This window comes from Melozone crissalis, unplaced genomic scaffold (genome assembly GCF_028551555.1).
Source record: "Melozone crissalis strain CALT ecotype California unplaced genomic scaffold, PUWL_Pcris_2 ptg000081l_1, whole genome shotgun sequence".
NCBI lineage: Eukaryota > Metazoa > Chordata > Aves > Passeriformes > Passerellidae > Melozone > Melozone crissalis.
In genome coordinates this window covers 8924291-8947390 of record NW_026535858.1, presented here as the reverse complement: position 1 = coordinate 8947390, position 23100 = coordinate 8924291, and the positions used below count along the sequence as shown (strand labels likewise).

General features: G+C 41.6%; 1 protein-coding gene across 3 annotated transcripts in view; it reads left to right on the top strand.

Annotated features, from left to right (window-relative positions):
* The window catches only part of MACROD2 (mono-ADP ribosylhydrolase 2), an 849661-nt gene extending 827099 nt beyond the window's left edge, over positions 1-22562 (top strand). For 2 of the 3 annotated variants that reach the window (XM_054290178.1, XM_054290175.1), the window contains exons 17-19: positions 13236-13319; positions 19220-19288; positions 21093-22562. In XM_054290178.1, the coding sequence (XP_054146153.1) occupies positions 13236-13319; positions 19220-19281 (146 nt within the window). In that variant the 3' untranslated portion in view covers positions 19282-19288; positions 21093-22562. The remainder of the gene's footprint in view (positions 1-13235; positions 13320-19219; positions 19289-21092) is intronic. The other variant, XM_054290176.1, reaches the window with a different exon arrangement.
* Positions 22563-23100: the final 538 nt, after the last annotated feature.

Here is a 23100-nt window from a genome sequence, read left to right as displayed (position 1 = left end):
GCAGATAGAATTAGCTAACCAGTACTAGGAAACTGTTGAGTTAAGGTGTTTTGATTTATGGTTTGGGATTCTTTTTTTTTTGTCTGCATAATTCCCACACTTGCTTGAAACTAGCTTATAAGCTTTATTTACAAGATCAGAGCAGTTAAAATGAAAGCCTGGTTAATTAACAGAAAAATTTATTTGCATCTTGCTTTGTGTTGACATTGAACATTGTTTGTTTCTGCATTGTCACATACACTCTTTTATTATTAATCTGCAAGCTGTAACTGTACAGCTGCAAATGAGATTTTAAAAAAAACCACACGAAGCACAACTTTTTTCCCTTTTTTCCTCCCTCCCTATAAAACATGAGAGCTAGCTGCTTAACCACATGAAGCACAGATTTTGTGTGGGATTCCAAACACCTCAGAGATAACTGTCACATAATTTTGCCACCCAGTTTAATTCAGTGGCTGGTGGTTTGCATTTACAGCTAGATGAGAGCGTCCAGCCATCAGGTGTGTGCATCACTAGAATTAAATGCCTACTGGTTTATCTGCTCAGGAGATAAATATTTATACATCATTAAAATGGTTAGCTGTATATAGATGGAAATGTCCATGGATGATGGGGGAAGATGTGTGAGAGGTTTCCTTGCAGTCACAGAGGATGTGACCTCAATTACTGTAGTTTTCTCCCTGACACTTCCCTTCATGTTGTACATGAAGTTGTTGCTGCTGTGTGCTCGCTGCCCAGAGGAGCAAAGTGCCTTATCTAAGGCCAGATTAAAATGCTCTTTGCATGCCTTTCTGATTCTTGGCATTTTTTAAGCCACTGAGGGAAATAAAATGCGAAGAGTGTGTGTAAATGAAGGCACAGTGTAGGCTTGTGTCATGGGGGAGTGTTATCTCTGTAATGGTGCTCCCTCCATTTCCATAACTCAGACTGTGGCTGAGGAGGAGCCCAGCTCCCCAGGGTATCACCATCCCTGTTTGCAGACCACGTGGCAATCCTTGAAGTGCTAATTGGCTTCCTTTTAAGCCAGTTGTTGCATTTTTCTTTCTTTATTTGTTTTCCGCTCAAAGGAATGTTAGTATTTTTGTGATGGCTGGCACTTAGTGGAGCTCCTCTGTACAAAGATAACAAATGAGTTATGTGACCTGACATTCTCCCTGGGACTGGGCTTGGAACAAAGCAAGCCAGTGGCATTTCAAAGCCTGCCTTTAAAGTAGCTGGTTATATACTCTGCTTATAAGAATCACTGGGAAATGCCATTTCTCTGGTATTTTGCACCTTCTCTTAATTGCCTGGGAGGTGGAAAAATATTTGGGAGAAAACTCGTGGCAGGGGTGTTAGAACTAGATGATCTTTAGGATCCCTTCCCAAACTGTTCCATGATTCTATGAGCCCAGGACCCAAACGACACAGATGCAGAAAGCTTGAAGCTGCTCCATGCTTTCTGTGTCCCTGTGCTGAAATGCCATTTCTCTGTATTTTGCACCTTCTCTTAATTGCCTGAGAGGTGGAAAATATTTGGGAAAAAACTTACAGCAGGGGTGTTGGAAGTAGATGATTTTTAAGATCCCTTCCCAAACTATTCCATGATTCTATGAGCCCAGGACCCAAAGGACAGAAACGCACAAAGCTTGAAGCTGCTCCATGCTTTCTGTGTCCCTGTGCTGTCTAAGAGGTCCAAGTGGTTGGGTCTGCTGCAGGCGTTTGGAAAGAAGAGCTGAGCTCTAAACCTTTGAGAGCAGCTACTGCAGGCACTGCAAATTTCTGGGCAGGCTTTGGAATTGACATCTGGATTTTCCTCTCCCTGCCCTGCTGCTGGGAGTTGCTGAGGAGGCATCACCCAGAGCAGGAGGGGCTCCCCAGCTGCCCACTGAGCACCCCTGCTGCTCATAACATGGAATGAATCAGAATTGGGAGGGTATGTCCAGAGGAAAGCTGGAGGAAGGGGCAGGGAGCTGGTCCAGCCTTGGCTGTGCTCAGCCAGTGTGGCTGAGGACACCAGAGGGACCCAGCATGCCCAAAGCCTTGGTGATGAGGTTTGTGATGGTGCCGTGTTTCTGCAAAACACTTTGTCTTTGATCCAATACTCTATATAACCAGGAATTTTGTTTTGGCAGCTCTTTTCCCCACATTTCACAGATTTCTAGTTTCTGGAGATTTCACAGTTTTATTGCTATAAACCATCACACATTGAAACTGATTGACCTGCTATCAGCCCTTGGCAAAATTTTTGAAGTAAATCCACCTTTTTTGAGGCCTGATTTTCAAATCACTGCTGTGCTCCCCTTGGGAGGGATGGCCTTTTGTTACAAGCCCTGCTCTGTTAGTGCAAACCTGCTTTCACATGGCCACAGCAGCAGTGATCCAAGGACTGGACTGTGATGATTAATGTCAGAAAGCATTGCTACACAGGCTTACTCTGGGGAAGCCATTCTGGGCACAGAATGGGATCCATGGCATGGGATCCAGTTCTTGTAATTTCCTTCAGCTATTTGCACCTTTCTTTCATATGTGGGCTGTGAAAAGAGCTGCATTAATTCAGGGTTTGTAAATCAGAGGACAGGCAGAAATAAATGGGTCTGAACTTTTAGGCTTGCTATAGTAAATATGCCATGAGATGAAGAGTAGATAAACTGAATTTAGAGAACTTAAGTTTGGGTTCATTTTCATTATACTTTCTATTGTAGGTTAATGGTTACACTGTTTTCACTTGGAGTATGAATTGCTCTCTGTTAAGGAAATGAAACTTAAGTGAAAAAAATTTCTGATAGGAAATATACAGAAGGATAAGCAGGATCTTTTTACCTATTACTACTATTAGTATTAATTAGGATTTTTACTATCATTAATGATTACTGCTGTATAGTCCGGTCTCTAAACTTAAACTGGAAATACCATGCCAAGTGCCCTTCACAGTTTTCTTTATCCAAGGAATGCACAGCCTAAATTCCATGATTTTGTGTGCTCATCAGCCTAATTGAGGCATCCCTTTCATGGACTGCCAGCACAGTGGCACCACTGTCTTACACATGGATTCTCTGAGACCACCCAGCTTCCTCCAGCTCTGCTGCTTAAAAAATAGCTTGCTTGGCTCTGCCAGAAATGCTTGTGTCATCAGTGCCCAGCAAACACATTCTTAAATGCTTCCTGCTGGGAAATCAGAGGCAGTTCCTTCTTGTTCCTCCCTCCATCAAAATGTCTGACAAAATTGAAAAATACTCATGTCCTTTTAAATTGAGGGGGGTTTCACTTTTCTTTTAATTTTTGGCAGCTTCAGCTTAAAGTTCTGGCAAGAGCCAGCAGCATTTCTCTGGAAATCTTGGGCTTCACAGGATACGTTTGTATGACTCTCTGAAAACTTGACATTTCCCATTATACTATCTGTTCTTTTAAACCAGGAAAAACAAAGCATAATTTGATTCAGGAGAAGGTTTCATTAGAAATATTTTCATGAACTACACCTGTGCCTTTGCAGTGGGTTCCCTGTACAGCAGGGCCACCCCCTGCCTGCAGAATGCAGTGGCTGCAGGGGCTCTGTCACAGTGTCAGGGCTTCTGCCAGTCTCCAGCCTGAGCTGGGCACAATATTCCAAATTATGGCAGGATTTATCAGGCTGAGGATCAGTGCTTGGGTCCCTCATGAGATTTTCAATCAGTTCTCACCATTGTCACAGATATCCAGGGTGGCTTGAAACACCCCTTTAAGGCACAAGGCTTATTTCTTCCCTACCACCCCAAATAATCTCTACACCTGCTAAGTGAAATGCTACAGACTTTTTGGACTTAAAACACATCTCATGTATGGAACTCTTTTTGGTGTTTATATCAAAATAACTGGGCAGCTAAGTTGGGAAGACCTAGATTTGCTATGAGCTATACATTTTCTGGCCAAAGACCAATTTTCTGCCTAACAGACCCTCCCCTTTTAGGGTCTGTGTCATTTAAAATAGGTTCTGTGTGAAGGGAGCCATGCAAGGTGTTTGTTTCCTGTATTTTCTTACATGCATAAACATCCAGTGCACAGTTGTGAAAGAAATTTGTTTGGTCTTTTGGATTGTCAGATTGATGTATTTTACTGCACTGAAGTGTAGTAAAAAATGGAAATTGTACAACTATGAGCCATCTAGACTTTTAAGCCCACTCAGGAAATCAAGATATATATCTGAAAAATATTTATATATATTTAAAGAAATACAATAAAGCTTATTTTTAAGATGGTGAAATTTTTCTATTTTCAGTGCCCAATAAAACCAAGATTCAAGGCCAGCGACTTAATTCTAGGTGACACCTCTCCTAATCCTTTATGGCTTAATCCTTCAGTTTTACCTGTGACTGTGAGGAAATGTCTGTCAGGGCCGAAGTCACTTGCACCAGGAGATTAGCACTTCTGCACTCTTTTTTGAAAGCTTCAGTGGCTCCCATGAAAGTAAGGGCTGCCAAGGTATTTGTGGAGACTGTGGGCAGTGACTATCCTTACACTATTGTGCAAATTCTTGCAGACCTGGGCCATGTGCACATTTGTACAGAGCATTTTGAAGAGACACCTGTTACCTCTAATTCTCACCTTTGTGCTGTGTGCTGGCAAAAACTCTGAATTACCCTCCCTCCAGCTCTGGGTATTCAAGTAGAAGAGGGGAAATGTTTCTGCTTTTTGACACAAGGCTGGAATCACAATGTCAGGGGTTTTTTTATTATTCCTAAACTCAAAATACTTGAAAGATGTATAATGGAAAGGCTCTAGGCATCTGCAAGTCCCTAAGCTAAGAAGGTCTTATGAATAAATTGTAAAGCATAGTCTGAATCCAGCAACCTGAAGAATTTAGCTGGAGGAAGTGTTTTTAGAGTGTGAGTGTCATCCTGCTTTAGCAGGACAGGATTCTGCCACTATCAGCTGCTAATACAATTATTCTCTCCTGGTTTAATTGGTAGAGGTCTTGATTTTGATGCTAAGATTGCAAACACAAGCCCTTCTGTTTTCTGGCACCCCAGAGGAGGGAGCTGGCATTGCAGGAAGGGCTGAGTACTCCAACATGCCAGCCTGGAATTCAGTATTTTCTGTGGCCTGTGGTATTTCTGAGTATCCCACAGCCCTGGCTGGCCTTCAGGAGAGCTCTTTGTAAGGAAAGAGCTCATCAGTTACAAAGAGGATTTGAGGAGGTGTTACTGAGGATTTGAGGAGGTGTTAGTTTCAAGAAAAATTATAGTTATCTTTCTAGACTCAAGTCTGCTAGTTTTCATGATAGACACCAGTTTTATTAGGAGTCCTACAAATTCTTTTGAGGGAAAAAGAATGGAAAAGCCAGGTTGTTGGTTAGAATGCCACTTAGTTTTCCAAGCACAGATTAAGGAGGTGGTGTTATCCTTAGTAGAGGGAGAATTGACATGGATTGTTAAAGTCCATGTTTAGGATTCAAAATAGGTGCCCTGAATTTCAAAAATGCTGAGCACATCCAAAACACTTTATGAAGTGAGCCCCCTTTGAAGCCAGATGGAGCTGCTGGAAGCTTGAAGCTTTTGAAGAAAGGAATCTAAAGTCGCTTTTAAAGTGCTCCTAACGTTAGTCAGCTATTGTTGAAAATGCTGACCTGTGTGTGCTGGCATCTGGCACAACCTCTGTGTTAAAGATAGTTTGATGGATAGAGGGGATATGATTTCCAGTGCTAAAGGGAAAAATCCTGCTTTTTTTTTGAAAGTGTATTCTCTGATAGGAAACATACTGAGACAGTTTTGTCCTCCTCTTTTCCCCCCCTCTTTTTTTCTTAAAGACTTTTGTTCAGACCCTGTGTTATATAGTTTTGGCCTCCAGTTTCTATTTGGTATCTTAAGGTATAACACAACTTCGAGAAGTTTTCAATAATACGGAGCAAAGGCAGGATGATTGAGAAAAAACATGCCTCAGCTTTCAAAAAGAATTGCTCCAGTTTTTGCCCGATGTTACAGTAATGATCTAGACTGAAGCCAGCCTTGGTCTAACTTACTGTTTGAATTTACTATCTTTTGAAACAAAGTGTCTGATGTTCGTGAAACCTTGTGTAAATTTCTGCTCCCTTGTTCTCCTGCTTGTGAAGTTGCCAGAGTGACCAGGAACAGCAGGGTGGACTTCCTCAAACAGTGGGAATGAGGCTGTGTAAGTGTTGTTTGGAATAAAGTGCTGTGGGAGACAAGCCCACTGTACATGCCCCCTGCACCTAAAATGAGCAGAAAATCTCCTAAATCCCAGGACCTGGGTGTCAGTGATGATAGGTGTCAGAGCTGATGAACCTGACTGACGATTTGTCCATAGGAATTTGTTGTAGTTCTGATGCACATTTCTGACTTTTTGCCTACCCACTACTACTGAGTCCTTGCACAGGGTTTGAGAAGAGGAAAAGCTGCCTCTCTAAAGTGTCCTGCAATCACAAAGCTGCTCTTGCTGGTGCCTGCTGACTGATTTTTTAGGAGACACTGAAAACACAGTGGCCTTTCTCTTGCAGTTACTGCTGTGCTCAGGTTGTTTCTTAGGATGAGGCAGGTAGTGAGCAGGAACTGAACCAAATCACTCATGAGTTTCACAAACAGCAGGAAAAAAATGACAGAATGGGAAAGACAGGTAAATAATCATACAATTTCAGGTCCCTTCACTTGTCATAATGCTACTGAGCATGCTATCTGCCTTATTTGCAGGCAGGGATGGAGCATAAGTGCTTTGGAAGCCATTCAGGACAGGTGGTCTACAGTTTGATCACAACCAGGCAACATTTTAGTTGTGTTAACAGCCAGAGGGATGAGATGAAGATTTTTGGGTGCTCCATTTCAAACATTCTATGCTGCAAGCTTCTTCTCTGATGAGAGGTTTCACAAAAAGAGCATCTGGAAAACAATGACATGGCCTTTTACACATTTTCCAGAATTAAAAAAAAAACCAATCAAAAGGACTTTTCTTAAAGCAATGTGCCTTGCGTTCATCAAGAACCTGCTGTATGCAGGTTTATCCTGGTTTTGGAGAGAGATAAAATACACAAAGTGCTCCTGTTGGACATGAGTGATTTTAGATGTGCCATACAAAAATTTGTGTGGATCTTATGGACTGTGTTGCTGAGTGACAACCCTCACTAGCCTCCCATTCCCACCTTTGGAGAATGGTAGGTGTCGCAGACATCTTTTATGGAAAATCCTTTCCTTAGGATTTTTCCTCCTGAGGAGCTGAGAGGCTTCAGGAACAAAATGTAAACATTGATTATCTGCTGCTGTGGAATGCAACAGGTGGGGCTGTGATTGGCCATTAATTAGAAACATCCAACATGGGCCAATCACAGCTGGCTCGGACTCTTTGTCCGATACAGAAGCTTTTGTTATCATTCTTTCCTATTCTATTCTTAGCTGGCCTTCTGATGAAAGCCTTTCTTCTATTCTTTTAGTATACTTTTAATGTAATATATATCATAAAATAATAATTTAAGCCTTCTGAAACATGGAGTCAGATCCTCATCTCTTCCCTCAGCCTGAGACCCCTGTGAATGCCGTCACAAGTAGGCACATTGGGATTTTACTAGCAGGATGTTTAATAAAAGGCTGGAAGGGGATAGGGATGAGCAGATCTTAGACACTTTTAAAGTGCATTTTTTAAAGATTGCCATTCAGCTTGAGCTGGGAATAGCAGTGTCTGGGAGCAGCATGATGCCTTTAGGTACATTTGTGTGCACAAACACAGAGAGCTGAGCTGACACACACTGCACTGGAGGGAAAGGGAGATTCATCTCTCTTTGTTACTCTGGAAAACAGAGCCCAAATGCCAAAAAGGCGGGTACACACTCCAGTTAACAACGAAGGGGCAACACAAATCCAGAATGATGCTCACTCACTGCCTTGAAAAGCTGGTACCATAACCAGCACACTCTCCTTTGAAATCTGCATCCTGGAGTTTTCTTTCATCTCTGTGGAGCACAATTTCTGGGGACGGGGGGGTGGTTGATTGAGGTGTGGCATTCCTGATATAACAGATGGAGTTGTTTGTTATTTACTGAGCCAGGCGGAACAGCAAGAGCCACGGTGGTGGCAGTGCCATTCCTGCAGATTCAGAACTGTCAAGCTTCACCTGCACATTGCAGAAGGACAGCAAGGGAGAAAACTGCCCTCCAGCTCAAATATAAAAGAAGTACAGATGGAAAAGCATTGCTGGTTTTTTTCTTAGCTCCCCAAGAGCAGCAGGTTGGGTGCTTACATCTGTAAAGCCATACAAGAAAACAGCACAAATATTTGATGTGGTAGAATCCAGTCTGATTGAAAGGGTCAGTCATCCCAGATGGATATCAAACAGAAGTCAAACAGAATCCTTGTGTCACAGACAGCTTCTGTTTCCAAATGAGGCAGCATTTATAATGTTACTAAAATACAGCAGTAAACAAAGTACATGTTGGTTTGACAGTCACATTAGCAAAGTGGTACAATGAAATGACTGGAAAAAAGGAAAAAAACAACTCTGGCTATTCACAGAGCAAGGAAATGGGAACTGATTTTGACAGATAAGATAATGCAGCTGTTGGTTAGAAGAGCTTTCTCTGTTTTTTGAGGGGTTTTTTGTTTGGTTGGTTTGGTTTAGTTTTGTTACTGCAGATGAAAAATGGTGTGTTCCAATTTTAAACAGAGAAATTTGGATTTATTCTTTTTTAACGTGCCTGACTCTCTCAGAGTCTCATGATTAGGGGAAGCATATTTACAGCTAAACTCAAAACAACAGTGGGTATTGATTGGAGAAATCTGGATTGTTCATGTAGCTCTAACATGGTTTTCCTATTGCATAATGACAGAGGTGATTTTTTCAAAGTATATAGCACAAGTAGAAGCAACTCCTTTATGAATAATTTACAACTAATGAATTTCTTCAAATTGTACATTTTCTGTGGGCAGGATAGTATTTTATTTGAATTTCTGCAGCAGCACCCAGAATTGCAGAGCAGATGGGAATAATGGCATTGCCATTTTGCCTGTAAAAATAGTAGTTTTCAGGATTGTTGTAGTATTGACAACCCTCTTCTCCCTCAAATATTCAGAATTGTCTTAGGGCCAGGATTTCCCACTTATTACAAGACTTCTATACCTGGGGAATTTTTAAAGATTTAAATTACCATGGAGTATGTGATTACACCAACAGAACTAATTTGCACATGGAACTGCTTCTTCTGTTTGTCTTAAAGGGGGTCTCTGGCATTATTAAACTAGAATTAAATAATTCTATTAAACTAGAAACCAATAGCAAGAACCCAGGTTCCTGGTTCAGAGCCCACCTGATGTCCCTGACCCACACCCAATGCCAAGGCTGGTCTTGAGGGCTCTGCCAGGAGAACCCCCTTGAGACTCATGAAAGAGAAATAAGCATCCTTAAGGTAGGCAGCTCAGAGCAAAAACTGAGTTCTTGGGTTCTTACAGCTTCTAAGCCTGCATTGTTGCCTGCTTTTGTTGAAATAGATGTAAACCTTGTGCAAAGGGAGAAGGAGGATGATGAGCGAGACAAGGGTTACACTTTTTATTCGTTAGAATGTATTGGGGATTTGTAAAACAGATGCCTAGCATCTATATTTGGGCAATTTTAAAATCAATGCTGAGGTACCAAGAGCTACCACAAGAACTTCGTGTTAGTCTTGTAAACAGCACGTGAATTTAGAGGGGGAAAAATCATCTTTAGAGAAAAGGGTGTATTAACTGTAAGCACATGGAACAAGTGACTATTAAAGGGGAAAAAACCAAGAGTTTAAATAAGTGTACAGAGATTTCTGTCTTCTTGGTGTAGACTTATCTTATGCCTCGGAGAAGGCTGTGAGCCCTGCTTTCCATGCCAGCAGCCGATTGTTTCTGAGTGCTGGGCTGGTGTGCAACCACCTGCCAAAGGGTTCAGGTAATGAGCTCTGGCAGGAGCACAATTGGAAATGGGAATTGATATTGAAAGCAGTATCTGCCAGGCTCCCTCCCCTTCAGGAGTCCTCAGCTCCTGCATGGAGACCTGAAACCCTTTGCTTGTTTATGCTTCAACCTGAAAGAATTGAATCTTTGAGGGAGAGGCCTCATGAATAAATTGGTTGTCAAGGCAGTTTCTGGTATTGATCAAATTCTGCTGTTTATGTGAATTGGGCTGATCTCAGAGTGAACTTGAATTGACTGCACAGCAGGGGAGCTATTTTGGATAATACCTTTCCCACATGCATGGCAATATACTGAATGTTCCTGTGTCCATCCCATAGTAATAATGAAGGAAGAAATTAAATTTATATTAACTGAATTTGTAAGCCTTCCCAAAAAAATGACATGGTAAACTGTGAAAACCTCCTCCCAAGATTTGCAGTGGTGCTCAGCTTAGTAAAAGTTTCAAATATCTTCTGCCTAGTTTGCCCCTGAACACTGTTTCCCACTATAATTTTCCTGCTGACAATATCCAACAATAAAAACCACTGATACTGCAACAACCCCCTCCTAGAAAGGATGGGGAGTCAGAGTTTCAGACATGGAAAGAAAGTGAAAAAGCAGAACAAAAGCAACTCTTCTGGCAGTATTTATGATCCTAAACCTCTGAGGAAAAAATTTGCAATCTCTTGATGCTGCTGTTACTCTTCCTAGGCTCATTTTAGGTTTACCATCCCCCATCCCTTGCCTGATGTTATCATTGCAAATGGAAGACAACTGGAACCAAGCACATGTGCAGAAATTTACACAGCCACATGTGCGTCCATAAAATTCTCTTTCCTTAGCCTCCATCATCCCCTTGCACTATGTGCCAATAAACCTTTCATGAGACGTTTCTGAAATGGAAAGCCAAAAACCCTTCAGCAGCGTGGTGAAGCCAGGCATGCTGGCTAGTTAAAGTTCTTGTGGTAAGGGCTGGGAGCTTCATGTGGGCATCTTCAGGCAGTGACAAGAGGGGAAACTGGGAGGCCTGACATAACCTGTCATATGATATCTCCTTTATTTGGTTAATCCATGGTGGTTGAGAGGAGTCAGAGTCAGATTCAGAGGCAGCAGCTGCCAGTGTTTAGTTCAGCAGCCATCCCAAACACCTACATCAGACATCAGGGTGTCTTGGTGGGCAGAGCTGCATCCACTGCAGGCTGCACTCACGTAGAGACAGTGAAGAGGACAAAGAGGAATGTTTTTAACATGAAAGAGTAGATTTAAGACTGGATATTAGGAGGAAATTCTTTACTCAGAGGCCCTAGCACATATTGCCTTGTGAAGCTGTCGCTGCCCCATGCCCTGAAGAGTTCAAGGACAGATTGGATGTGGCTTGGAACAACCTGGTCTTGTGGAAGATGTCTCTGCCCGTGGCAGGGGGATTGGAACTAAATGGGGGTTTTTTTTCTCCCAGCCCACCTGATTATTCTGAGATTTTTCAAAATTTTATTTTTCAAATAACTGCTTTCCTCAGATAATGAAAATGTATCACAATCAGAATGTCTGTGTATCTTCCTTCATTAATCAGTGTTTTCATGGTCCCTCAAATTTCATATTGATTTTGCCAGGAGAAGTCAGGCAGGGATTTTCAAACACCTGTTCAGTCTTGTACTTGACAAATTCCTGCCATATTCATATTATTCCTGTAGGGTCACCTGGGTTTAACTTTTGCATGAGCCAGAAAGACAGGTGGGTGAGCACTGGGAAATCTTGGGGATGTTGGTACATAAAAAACCACAGGAGATAACCACACTCACTCTCATGAATTCCCTGGAGAAGCCTCTGGAGCTGGATGCACCCACAGAGGGAACATTTCAGGCAGATCTGCAGCATCCTCAGTCACAGATGTTTACAGGCATTTGGTTTGCATCTATGGGGAGATGTTTTTAAACCAGTGAGGAAGAGGTGAAGCTGCTGATATGATGATCTGCTGAAAGGTTTCTGCATGAGAAGTAAGGTCTGTTAAAATGAAAAGTAACATTTGCATCACTGCAAAGTCATCCATGCCCCAAGCTTGGTAGGACTGGAGGTCAGGCATTGGAATAAGCTGCCCAGGGAAGCAGTGGAATCCCCAACCCTGGAAATGTTCAGAAGGTGATGTGGTACTTGAGAACATGGTTTTGTGGTGTACTCAGCAATCTTGGGTTAACAGTGGGACTCTGCCTTAGAGGTTTTTTCCTACCTAAATGATTCTGTGTTTCTATAGGTAGTGTGCCAGAAGTTGACAGTGAAAATAGCATTGGCCATCACAGCAACCAGAGAGGAAACTAAATAATTTATTTAATTATTTATTTATTTATTTAAATAAATAATTCCCCATTATGCCATTGGTTTGCAGATAAAATTAGAAGGAAAAGTGGCTGAAATTTTCAGTAGCAGATACATTTTTATGGACAAAATAAATGTAGTAAACTCCAGTGGACTTAAAAACCCCACTGTAGAATTCCACAGGAGAAAGAAGGAGGTTTTTGAGGGGCAGTGAAGGTTTCATCTGTGTTGTTGAAGGGGTAAATTGTTTCAGTGTATGAATTAAATGTTTGTGAAATATGTGAGTCCTTACCACACTCTGCTGTCTCATTATAACCCCCCAAATGCCTGGATCCCATAGTGGCCAATCCCCTGATATCCCAGAGTTCAGTCACAGGATGAGTGCAACAGGATTTACAGCAGCCACAGGAGCAGAGAAAGAGCATGATGGAATGTAAACAAAAATTGGCTTCTTAGCCAATGGCGGAATAGTAGAACTCTGTCTAAAACAGCAAATTCTTTTTTCTTTTCCTTTTCAAATATTGTTAGGAGTTTGAATCTAAGCTTCCAGACAAGCCTGAGGCAGAAGAGATAAAAATATTGAGTTACACTGATAAAATGCATTTTCCTACATTCATATTCTAGTTTGTGTCTGGCTACCCAGTGTTTTTGAACATTTCACTGTATTTATTTTCTTTCTGCTGGCTACAGAAACTTTATAACTATGATTAAGTCCCCATCATATACCTCATTTTATGAGCAGAAGGGATTGTTTAAAAGTGATGAGAAAAGAATGGTGGGGAGGCAGAAGCACACACCACAATGTGATTTTGACAATCCCAGTTAAAGAAGAGTTTGCATTGCTAAAAATACTCAAGCAATTATTTTCAAACCATGTTCTCCCCATATCCTCTGTCCTCTTCTCTAGTGGGTGCCACTGTACAACAGTGGAGTCTGCAAAGGTAAGAGCTTGCCAGAAGGAAAAAAAAAAGCCAGGCATGAAGAGTCTGAAAATTAGATATTAATTGGGTACTGTGAGTATTGATTTTTCTCCTTCTTTGGCTTATATTATAGGGATACAAGAGCAAGAGGAAACTTCCATGGAGCCTGTGAAAATTGACCTTGCAAGCCAAGCAGCAGATGTTTCAAATAAGGATGGTATGTTGTTCTGTTATGTTCCATTAATTTTTGAGGGTAATGGCTGTAATCTGACAAAGAGAGTGTTTAGATTGGATATTAGTAAGGAATTGTTCACTGTGAGGGTAGGGAGGCACTTGCACAGGTTGTCCAGAGAGGTGTGGGTGCCCCATTCCTGGAAGTGTTCAAGGCCAGGCTCATGAGGGCTTGGAACAAGCTGGTCTGGTGGAAGGTGTCCTTGCCCAAGGCAGGGGAGTACAACTACATCGTCCTTGAAGTCTTTTCCAAGCAAAACCATTCCATGACTGTATATTGTCCTGAAGTTGATACCTAGCGTTGCCTTTCTGGAGTTTGTTTATATGTTTCCTCCTAAAAAATTGAGTTATATTTGCAGTCTCTTCAACTGAGCCTTTTTGAGAGTTTGCACCATCTCTACTGTCTTGTGAGTCCAGTGGAAGTAACTTCCAGCTCTGTAGCCCTGCATTTTAATCTGATTGGGTCAATGTGTTCAGTTGGGATGTTCTACACTGCCTGCCTTTTAACTAAGTAATATTTTAGACCCACTGTAATGTTGGTCTTGATATAGAATTGGCCAAGAGTTTGGGGGTCTGATTGCAGTCAGAGAATTATTTCTGAATATTATTTTGTGCTGTTGGGGGTCTAACTGCAGTCAGAGAATTATTTCTGAATATTTTTGTGCTGGTGCCCAGCTCCATCAAGGGAAATGTTTGGCAGTATCACCACTCTGAACTGTATGTTAATCCCATTCTTGGTCAGCTGTGATTCCCTTTCCTCCTCCTTCAGTATCCACACAGTTCTCTCACTAGGACTTTTACTGTTAATAAAATAACCACAATTTAGTTGAGCCAGCAGCAGTTCCAGTCAGGTTTGTAGACATAATCAACCCACGATTCCTGACTTGGAAATTATATCTCTCCAGCATTGATCTTGGTGAGCCAGTGATCCATCTGTGAGGCAAATCCCAGCAAGGGCTGAGTACAAGGATGCTCCTCAAATCTGCAGTGTGGAATATCTTGTAAACCAAAAAAATCTGACCTTCTTGACTCATCCTGTGTGTAAAGAAATTATGGTGGGAATCAGCTCATTGGTGCTTAGGCTTTGGGAGCCTTTTTTCACTCATCTTGGTCAGCTCTCAGAGCTACATACAGGGTTTTGCTGGTTTTACACAGAGGGGCTTTTTTACTGCCCAGACAGCAGTGGGTTTGGGATTGGGTGTACAATCCTCATTTTATACCCATAGACTCCCCTCTGTATAGAAGGCTGTTTTTTAACTCTTTCTTTAATCTCCTCAACATTGACATAATATAATTTGAAGGGACACTTTTATACATCTTAAAGACAAACCAATTATATTGTTTTTGCTGTTAGTTACACAAAGAATCTGATGCTAATTTCCTTTCTCTGATGTCAGATTGTGCTGCAGCATTTGAATTTGTGACTGATTAGATATTGGCCTGTAAAGAAGTTGCAAGCACAAGAAAAGCAAGTGTGCATAATGAACTTTTCTGTATTAAAAATGCTAGAGATTATGCTCTTACAAGTAGAAGTGCAGAATAAAGCCAAAGCAGCCTTCTTGACTCATTCTTTGAACAAACCCAAAAGTCAGAGCGCATTGAAACATTTGAATTGTGAATCCGTGGGATACTTTGGGTATTAAAGGAATATCTTAAGGGATTTCAGGCTGGAAAGTGATTTCATAGCTGTTTCAACATGTGCCCATTGGACAGGACAGCAGAACCAGCCTGCAGTTTCTGAAATGAGGATCTTGATGGGTTTCTCTGTTTCAAATCTTGCTTATCTTGTAGCATCTTCTGCATATGACTCATCTTGTACCTTTCTTTTCTTTGAACTTGCTGTTACATGAAAGAACACGAAAAGGGTGTTTGCTTAGGCTGCCAAAAAGTACTTCACTTGTCAGGGAAATTTTTGTTTCTAGTCAGCTTAAATTGCTATTAAGATTATATTACAGGGTGCTTTTCCTTGGACATATGCTGCATGTTTAAAAAAATAGAGGAAGGATCAAACTCATTCCCTTTAACAGTAATTTTTATGTAAATTGGCTATTTTTTTCCCTCTGGTGCCCTTCTTTCTGCCCCAGGAGATCTCATTGCTTCACAGCTGAGAGCACAAACATGTATCACTGCATGTCCCTTGGCAGCCCAGCCCTTGTGCTTTAATTTCATGTTCAACAGCACAGTGGAAAGTGCATTAGGGATGCAGAGATTTTGGACAGCTTAGGTGGATCTCAATATTGGTTCATCCAGTGGGCAGGTCCATGAGAGTGATATATTTGAGAAATTACTATTATTTGAGGCCTGAGATTGATTCTCCATCAGGAAAACTGTCAGAAGGTGCATGTGTAGCCTGGATTAGGGTTGTGTATACAGACACAGATTTTTCCTGCCCATTTCCATCTGCCATCACAGCAAAGACCCTTGTATATTAAATTTCTTGTACCCAGGACAGATTTTCTGATGAGTTTTTTTTAATGATGACAAACCCCACCTCTGGTGATTGAGACCTTAAATGGTATTTCCCTGACAGCAGCCTTCTTTTTCCTTCTTTTCTTCTTTCCTTTCCTTTCCTTTCCTTTCCTTTCCTTTCCTTTCCTTTCCTTTCCTTTCCTTTCCTTTCCTCTTTCCTTTCCTCTTTCCTTCCCTTTCCCTTTCCCTTTCCCATTTCCCATTTCCCATTTCCCTTTCCCTTTCCCTTTCCCTTTCCCTTTCCCATTTCCCATTTCCCTTTCCCTTTCCCTTTCCCTTTCCCTTTCCCTTTCCCTTTCCCATTTCCCATTTCCCATTTCCCTTTCCCTTTCCCTTTCCCTTTCCCATTTCCCATTTCCCTTTCCCTTTCCCTTTCCCTTTCCCATTTCCCATTTCCCATTTCCCTTTCCCTTTCCCTTTCCCTTTCCCTTTCCCTTTCCCTTTCCCTTTCCCTTCCCTTCCCTTCTTCCACCAAATCTCTAGAGATTACTAAGGCAATTTTTAGTTTCCAGCTTGTATTAGTCAGATCAAACTTTTCCCAATGGGGTTGCTCCATCATCTTTTTTGTTTCAAGCCTGTGGATGGAAAGCTGCATCCTGATTTAAACCAACGTCAGTATTTTGGTGTCATCTCCTGTCCAGGTCTGTATAATATCCTAGGCTAAAGAAATTCATTCATTCTCTCACAGATGACTTTAACTTGGCTCTCCAGTCTCTGTTTGCCTGTCTTCTCCTTCATCCTGTTATGGATGGGAATTATTTGCTGGGTTATTTCTTCTCCTCTTGCAAGGAACTTTCTTGCTTTTGGGGGAGAAATCCCTGCCTGGTTATCATTTGAGAGTTGATAATTTTGGACCCCAATGGGTCAAAATTTAAAAGAAATCAGACAGAGAATGTCAACATCCATCTCACAGAGATGTCCATTTCTGGCACAAAAACCATCTGTGAAGGTGCAGAAGGAGGTGCAGGTAAAACTGAATTTAGGAGAAATGCATTTCTTTGCACTCCAGGTGCTTCTCAGAGTTGTTGGCTGATGTAGCACATTATGGGCAGGTGCAACCAGGCTGCTGAAGTGAGTTAGCATTTTAAAACCTCTAAAAACCTTGCTTATCAGGGAGAAGCCCTGTTTGGGCTTGTGATGTGATTGGAAGTAGAACATCCAGGCTAGGGCTAATGATGCTTTTCTGACACCAGCTCGTGCTGGGAGGAACCCAGGACTGTGAATCACATCCCTCCCATCCCTGGTGGCAGCTCTTCCATGTGTTCTTGTGCTGTGTGCTTCACTGCTGGGCTGTTTTCCAGCTCAGCAGAGAGAACTGTGTGGCTGCTCTCATAGTTGGGGCTCACTCAGTGCTCTGCAGAAGCCCATCCTTCAGTCAGACCTCCCTGCCTTTGAACAAACCCCAAAGTCATAGCACATTAAAACATTTAAATTGTGAATCCATGGTATACTTTGGGCTACTTAGTGAAAACAAGTCTAAATTTACTAAAGGAATATCTTAAGGGATTTCTCCAGGAGAGCTCGTGCAAAGTGCTGAGCTCCATCACAAATACATTGGAAAAGGTTCATCTGGGATGCTGACAGAGCCTCACCACAGTTTTCAAGTGCAGATTTATTTTGCAGGGGATTTCTGTAGAATGTGAGTGAAGGCTGATGGTATTTCCAACAAATACTGCCAGTGAAGCTGTCCAGCATGATGAGGCTGGGAGGGGATGCTGTTGTCAGTGTGCAGCAGCCTTCCTTCAGTGATTGTTTTATTAAGTCCTATCTTTTCTATGCAAATATTGTTAAAGAACACAAGCTTGCTAAATGTGGTGTGCATCAGAGCTCTGTAATCAGGACAGGATACTTTTCATATTATTCATCACATACATCCAGGAAGCCATTACAGTATCTTCTCTGCATATGGGTGATGAATAATTTACAAATAATTCATCAAAACTCCAGCAGGTACATTGACATGATATTGATTCAGAAAAGACATCATACTGCCTGGCTGGAAGTAGCATCATTATTGATTTTGGGGTTTTTTTCCTTCCCCTCTCCCATCTTAATTTCCAAATCTTCTGCTCATGTTTGAGGTTTTTCTCCATCATCCATGTCAAGTGCTTCATAATCTACAGGTGATAACACAACACGAAATCTGAGTAAAGAAACAAAAAAACAGTTTTACTATAAATAGATTCAAATTCAGTGCAGAACAAATGCTAGATATTGGTCTTAAAACTGCAGGTATTTATGGTTAGCCTCATTATGACCAATCACACCTGCCATAGTTTGGATGATAGTTTTGACAAATGTCATAGTGAAATTGGTTTAAGCCTTCTATTTAATTTCTTTTAAATTTTTTTTTGTTTTTTTTTCTTTTTGTAATTTTAAATTAAAATAAGGCTGTTTTTTAAAGAGATCTTACACTAACAAACTGCTATTGTAGGAATATAGTGACATTGCCTCTGAATCCTCCCCAAGGTTCCAGCAATTTGCAGCTCAAGAACTTCTGGAAGCAGCATCTCTGCAACTGAGACAGCATCAAAAGTGTCACAGCCTGAGCCCTGTAATTTGGGAGATGGTTTAGTGGGACTAAATTATTTTATTTTTCCATGGAAATGGATCTGTGTTCATCCTATGGCTCAACCTGAGTCCTACCAGGGACTTTGTCAGAAGCCAGAGGGTCAAGGTTTGAATCTGAGGGTCAAGACCACTTAGTCCAGCAAAACTCCAAATCATTCTTTGGCAATACCTGTATCTCTCTGGCCTGCAGAGAGACATCAAGGTCCTTTTGACCTTGATCTGGACTCCAAAGTCAGACTGGATGGATGTGGACCTGTGACTGTGTTCACAGGGGTTCTTGGATGAGCATAGAGACGAGGCTCTGACTCCGTGTTTCAGAGGGCTTGATTTATTATTTTATTATATATATTACATTAAAACTATACTAAAAGAATAGCAAAGAATGATAACAAAGGTTTGTGGCTCAGCTCTCTGTCCAAACCAGCTCACTGTGATTGGCCATTAATTAGAAACAACCACATGAGACCAATCACAGATCCACCTGTTGCATTCCACAGCAGCAGATAATCATTGTTTTCATTTTGTTCCTGAGGCCTCCCAGCTTCTCAGGAGGAAAAATCCTAAGGAAAGGATTTTTCATAAAAGATGTCTGTGACATAGATCAAAGAGCAAATGAGCAAATCTAGAGCCAGAGTTTGCATTTCTAAATGGTGCTAAAGCCTTCCTCCTTGCAGTGTCCAGGGAACTCCAGGTTAGGATGGGTCCCCCAAGAGACCTATTTGATGACTTAAGAGATTTCTTAATGCAATAAATGTCCCTTTTGGTTTAAAAGCAGTTATTACTCCACATGATAAACTTAACAAGTATCATTAATAGAGTTTAATGACCATCTCACTTCTTTTTCAGCTGAAATGAATAGTCAAGTTGAAAGTATAAATGATCCAATGGAAACAGAGCAGAAAGCTTAAGTAACAGGTAAGACCTTCACAACTATTTTTTTCTGCCATTTTTCATACAGTATCTGTATGAAAACTTGCTTTGAAAGCACCTGAATTAAAGTTAAAATTTACCAAACATTAAAAAAAAATATAGGAAGACGGGATACAAAGGAGAAATAATTGTCTAATATGGCTTGTATTGCATCATAAAAAGGAAAAAGTTTATTTGTCAAGCAAATACAGTAGCAGCAGTCTGCAGCTGTAATGGGGGTAGGCAGTGCATGGTCTTAGATCATCAGAAGGCAAAACAGCACTGAGATAAGAAACAGAAGAATAAGTGAGCAAACAATTTTTGGCATTGCTTTGGAAAATGACAGGCAATTTATACTGGTTGGAACAAAGCTCTGTATGAGCTGTGTTCTGGGAACAAAAGTTCACATTTTAAGGGGTTTGTTGCCCTTGGCTCTCCAGTACCTAATGCCTCTTCAGCAATACCTCTGAAAAACAAGGCAAAGTCAGAGAGCTGCCTTCTGGAGCTCTGCTGCTGCCTTCTGGAGCTTATTCTGGCTTCCCACACTAAGTGATAGTGCTGTGGCTGGAGCAGTGGTGGCTGCTCAGGAAGTGTTTTTCATTGGCATAAATAGCATTTCTTCTAGACTGAAATGAATAATGTAGTGGGAAGACAGAAGTCCAAGGCTCATCCCTGACAAAAAAAGCAGGAGCCATTTCTCTCTCTGAAGTTGTTTTCAGGGCACACTGCTTCCTTTGGTGTAGGCTTTTTGAGAAGTACCAATATCATCAACAGTAACATGCTGTATTTACCCTTGTCATGGGGTTTCAAGATCAAGTTGTACAGTGGCAGCAGCTGTAACACAAAGATTTAAAACACAAGATTTTATTTTTGAGGTCCTTATCAGCATACAGGTGATGTGCTACTGTGCTGCTGGAGTGAGAAGTAGCCCTGATGGTGTCCCATTTAAAAAGTACTGAAGTAAAAATTGGATGCACCCTCAAAATATTAATTAAAATACAGCATCCATAACTCTTCCTCCCCCTCCCTTAGCTTCTCGCTCAAACCAAAAAGAGCAAATAATGAAATCCTTAACTTAAAAATACATCAATATGTTAATACCCTTCCTCTGTTTAGAAAAAGATATTTGAATATTACAGTTTTCATGTGGCCCTTAAGAAGTCTGTTTCTCATGCTGCATTTTCCCTTAGGAATTATTATCTGTGAATGTTTAGGGCTGGAGTAATTTTTGCTCATGAATTAGCAATCAATTGATAAATCTGTTCAGTTCCACTATGGGGCCAGACCCTGGGCGCACCATGTCTTGCTCAGCAGTTCAATGGCATGCACAGGATTGGAAGCAGGCACTGAATTCATTGCAACTTACTGCCAGAGTCATCCCAACTCCATGGCTGCTGTTTTAATTGCTAGGAGCAATCCCCAGGGAGGATTGATCAGCCTGCTGAACCTCAGAGACCCTCACAAGGGTCATTCTGGAGCGAAGGAGGTCCAGCTGCTTCCTATTTTTAGTACTTTCATGTGTTGTTAGTCACCAAAGCACCTGCCAGAGCTGGGGGTCTCTGGTATCAGGCTGTTGCTTGGTGGTGCTCTGGAAAACCAAAACAGCCTGATAATCACAGGTGATTTGCTCACCCAATAGTAGTTGTTATACATAAGCTGTGTCAAATAAAAAAAATGGGCAAAAAATGAAACTGTAGGCATCTGTTGCTGGAAACATGAGACTTGGGGGAGACAAGACCTGGGTTCTGTGCAGACATTTGAAAATTTTCCTTTTTTTCTTTCCACTTTTCTCCCTGCTGCTGTGGCGAAGGAAGGATGCAGGAGAGGAGAGACCCGAGGAACCCTAGGGGCAGGCGCTGACATCCTCCAGCATCATCCTTGGCCCAAAAGAGCACACAGAGATGATCAGCGGGTTGGGAGGGGGGAAGCTTCTGGGGGAATGAGTCTTTGCTTTTAATTTCTCTTTGTTCTCCATTGCATTTCACCCTGTAAGTCTGTTGGAAAGGATCACAACTTCCCAGGTCTAACAATGTTTTGCAATCAACCCTGCATTTACAACAGTTTCTTCTGAAATGTGAGTCCCTCTCTTACACTGGGTCTTTTTTCCTCCTGCATCATTCCATCAGTAGCCTGTTTCCAGGCCCAACCCTTCTCTAGCATCTTTATCTTCTTTATTTCCCATCATCAGCCTATGCTGTGCCGTGTCCTTACATGTGAATAACACATGTGGCCTCAAACAGCCAGCCCACTCAATCCTGCTTTTCCCAGTTGGTTCTGCACATCTCAAAACCAGTGCTGTCAGTATGACTTTTGGGCACAGGTAGGCAACAGACATTTCCTCAGTGCTGGAAAGACTCTGCATTAGAGGCATCTTTAAATACAGCTCCCAGCTTTAACAGCCTCACACAGTAGCTTTTGTGAGCCCTCATTACATTTCCCACTGCATATGCATGGATTTCCATTTTTTTTAAAAAAGCAATTAACAGTTATTTGGATAAGAATGTCTCTCCATATGTCAATTGTTCTGCCAGTAAATGCTGCACTGAAATCTGTAGAAAAGGAACAAAAGGTTTTCATGTACATTTCCCAACTGTACTGTAACCAAAACTGATGGAAAATACACTGGATGGAAGAGCATGCAACCTGTGCTACACACTGTATTTTAAAGTGCTGCTAAGAATAATTTGGCCATTTTAAGCAATGTAATTGATCCTAATTTGATAATTCTAAGAAAAATATTTGGTCCTGTACTCTTTTTTTTTCACCCAAAATACTCCTGAATCACAGAATAGATATTTAATATCTGGCCAGGAAAAAAAAAAAAAGCAAAAAATAAGGTAAGACATATGTCTATCCTGCTGTGATCTGGGTTCGATGATAAATCCTGTGCTGGAGTAACAGCAAGTCAAGGCACTAACACAGGCTGTGACAGTCAATGGTTGTTGTTAATTCAGAGGGGTGTCAAGAAAAAACAAGGATTAGAAAGGAAAGCAGGAAAAGCACCAGATTGCACACAGAGAGTACAGCTCCTAGAAAATACAGCTCCCCCCCTCCTCCCCTCCTCTGTGGGACTCCAGCATGTTTGTTGAGGTGGGATCAGAAGGGAATTTCTGTGTGCTGCCTCCAGTGTGAGTCACACCAGGTGTGACTGGTGCCAGAGGGGCTCTCAAGGATCTTCTCCATCACCTGGACAACTCCGAATTGGATAAATTGCAGGAGTAAATGTGCTAATGTTAGCCTATTAATTGGTTTGAGAATTTTGCTAAGATAGTCTGTTATGGTGTAGCTGTTAATCTGTTTGAGAATTTTTCTAAGATTACCTGTATTTGGTAACTACCATTCCTCTGGCTCTTGTTCTCTCCAAATACTCTTGAGGGAACCCCTTGTTCCCTTTGAGGTGCCTCTGATGCTCTCCTTTCCCAGCCTTGGGGTCATGCTTGACAGAAGGTGTCTTTTGGGATGTGGATTATTTTGCATGGTCCCTTCTGTTTCTGTGCATTTCTCACACTGTGTTGTTGTGATTGGAACAGGCTGTCACAACAGGCAGGTCAGGAGTGGATAAATACATCAGGAGGTGGTAGAACTGCGATAACCTCAGCATTCTGTCCAGTCCCCTGAATGTAGTCCTGTACCTCTCCTGATTGTGCTTCCCCATGGCCAGCATTAACACCAGCCAGGAATCAGATGTCAGAATCTTTCTTCACCAACTTTGGCTTTAGCAAGGGAGACAAAGGGGGTTGGATGCTGAGCTGTGGTCATTCAGAAGGAGATAAAGATTCCTTAAATGTCTTGTGAAGACTGACTGGCAGTTAAAGAAA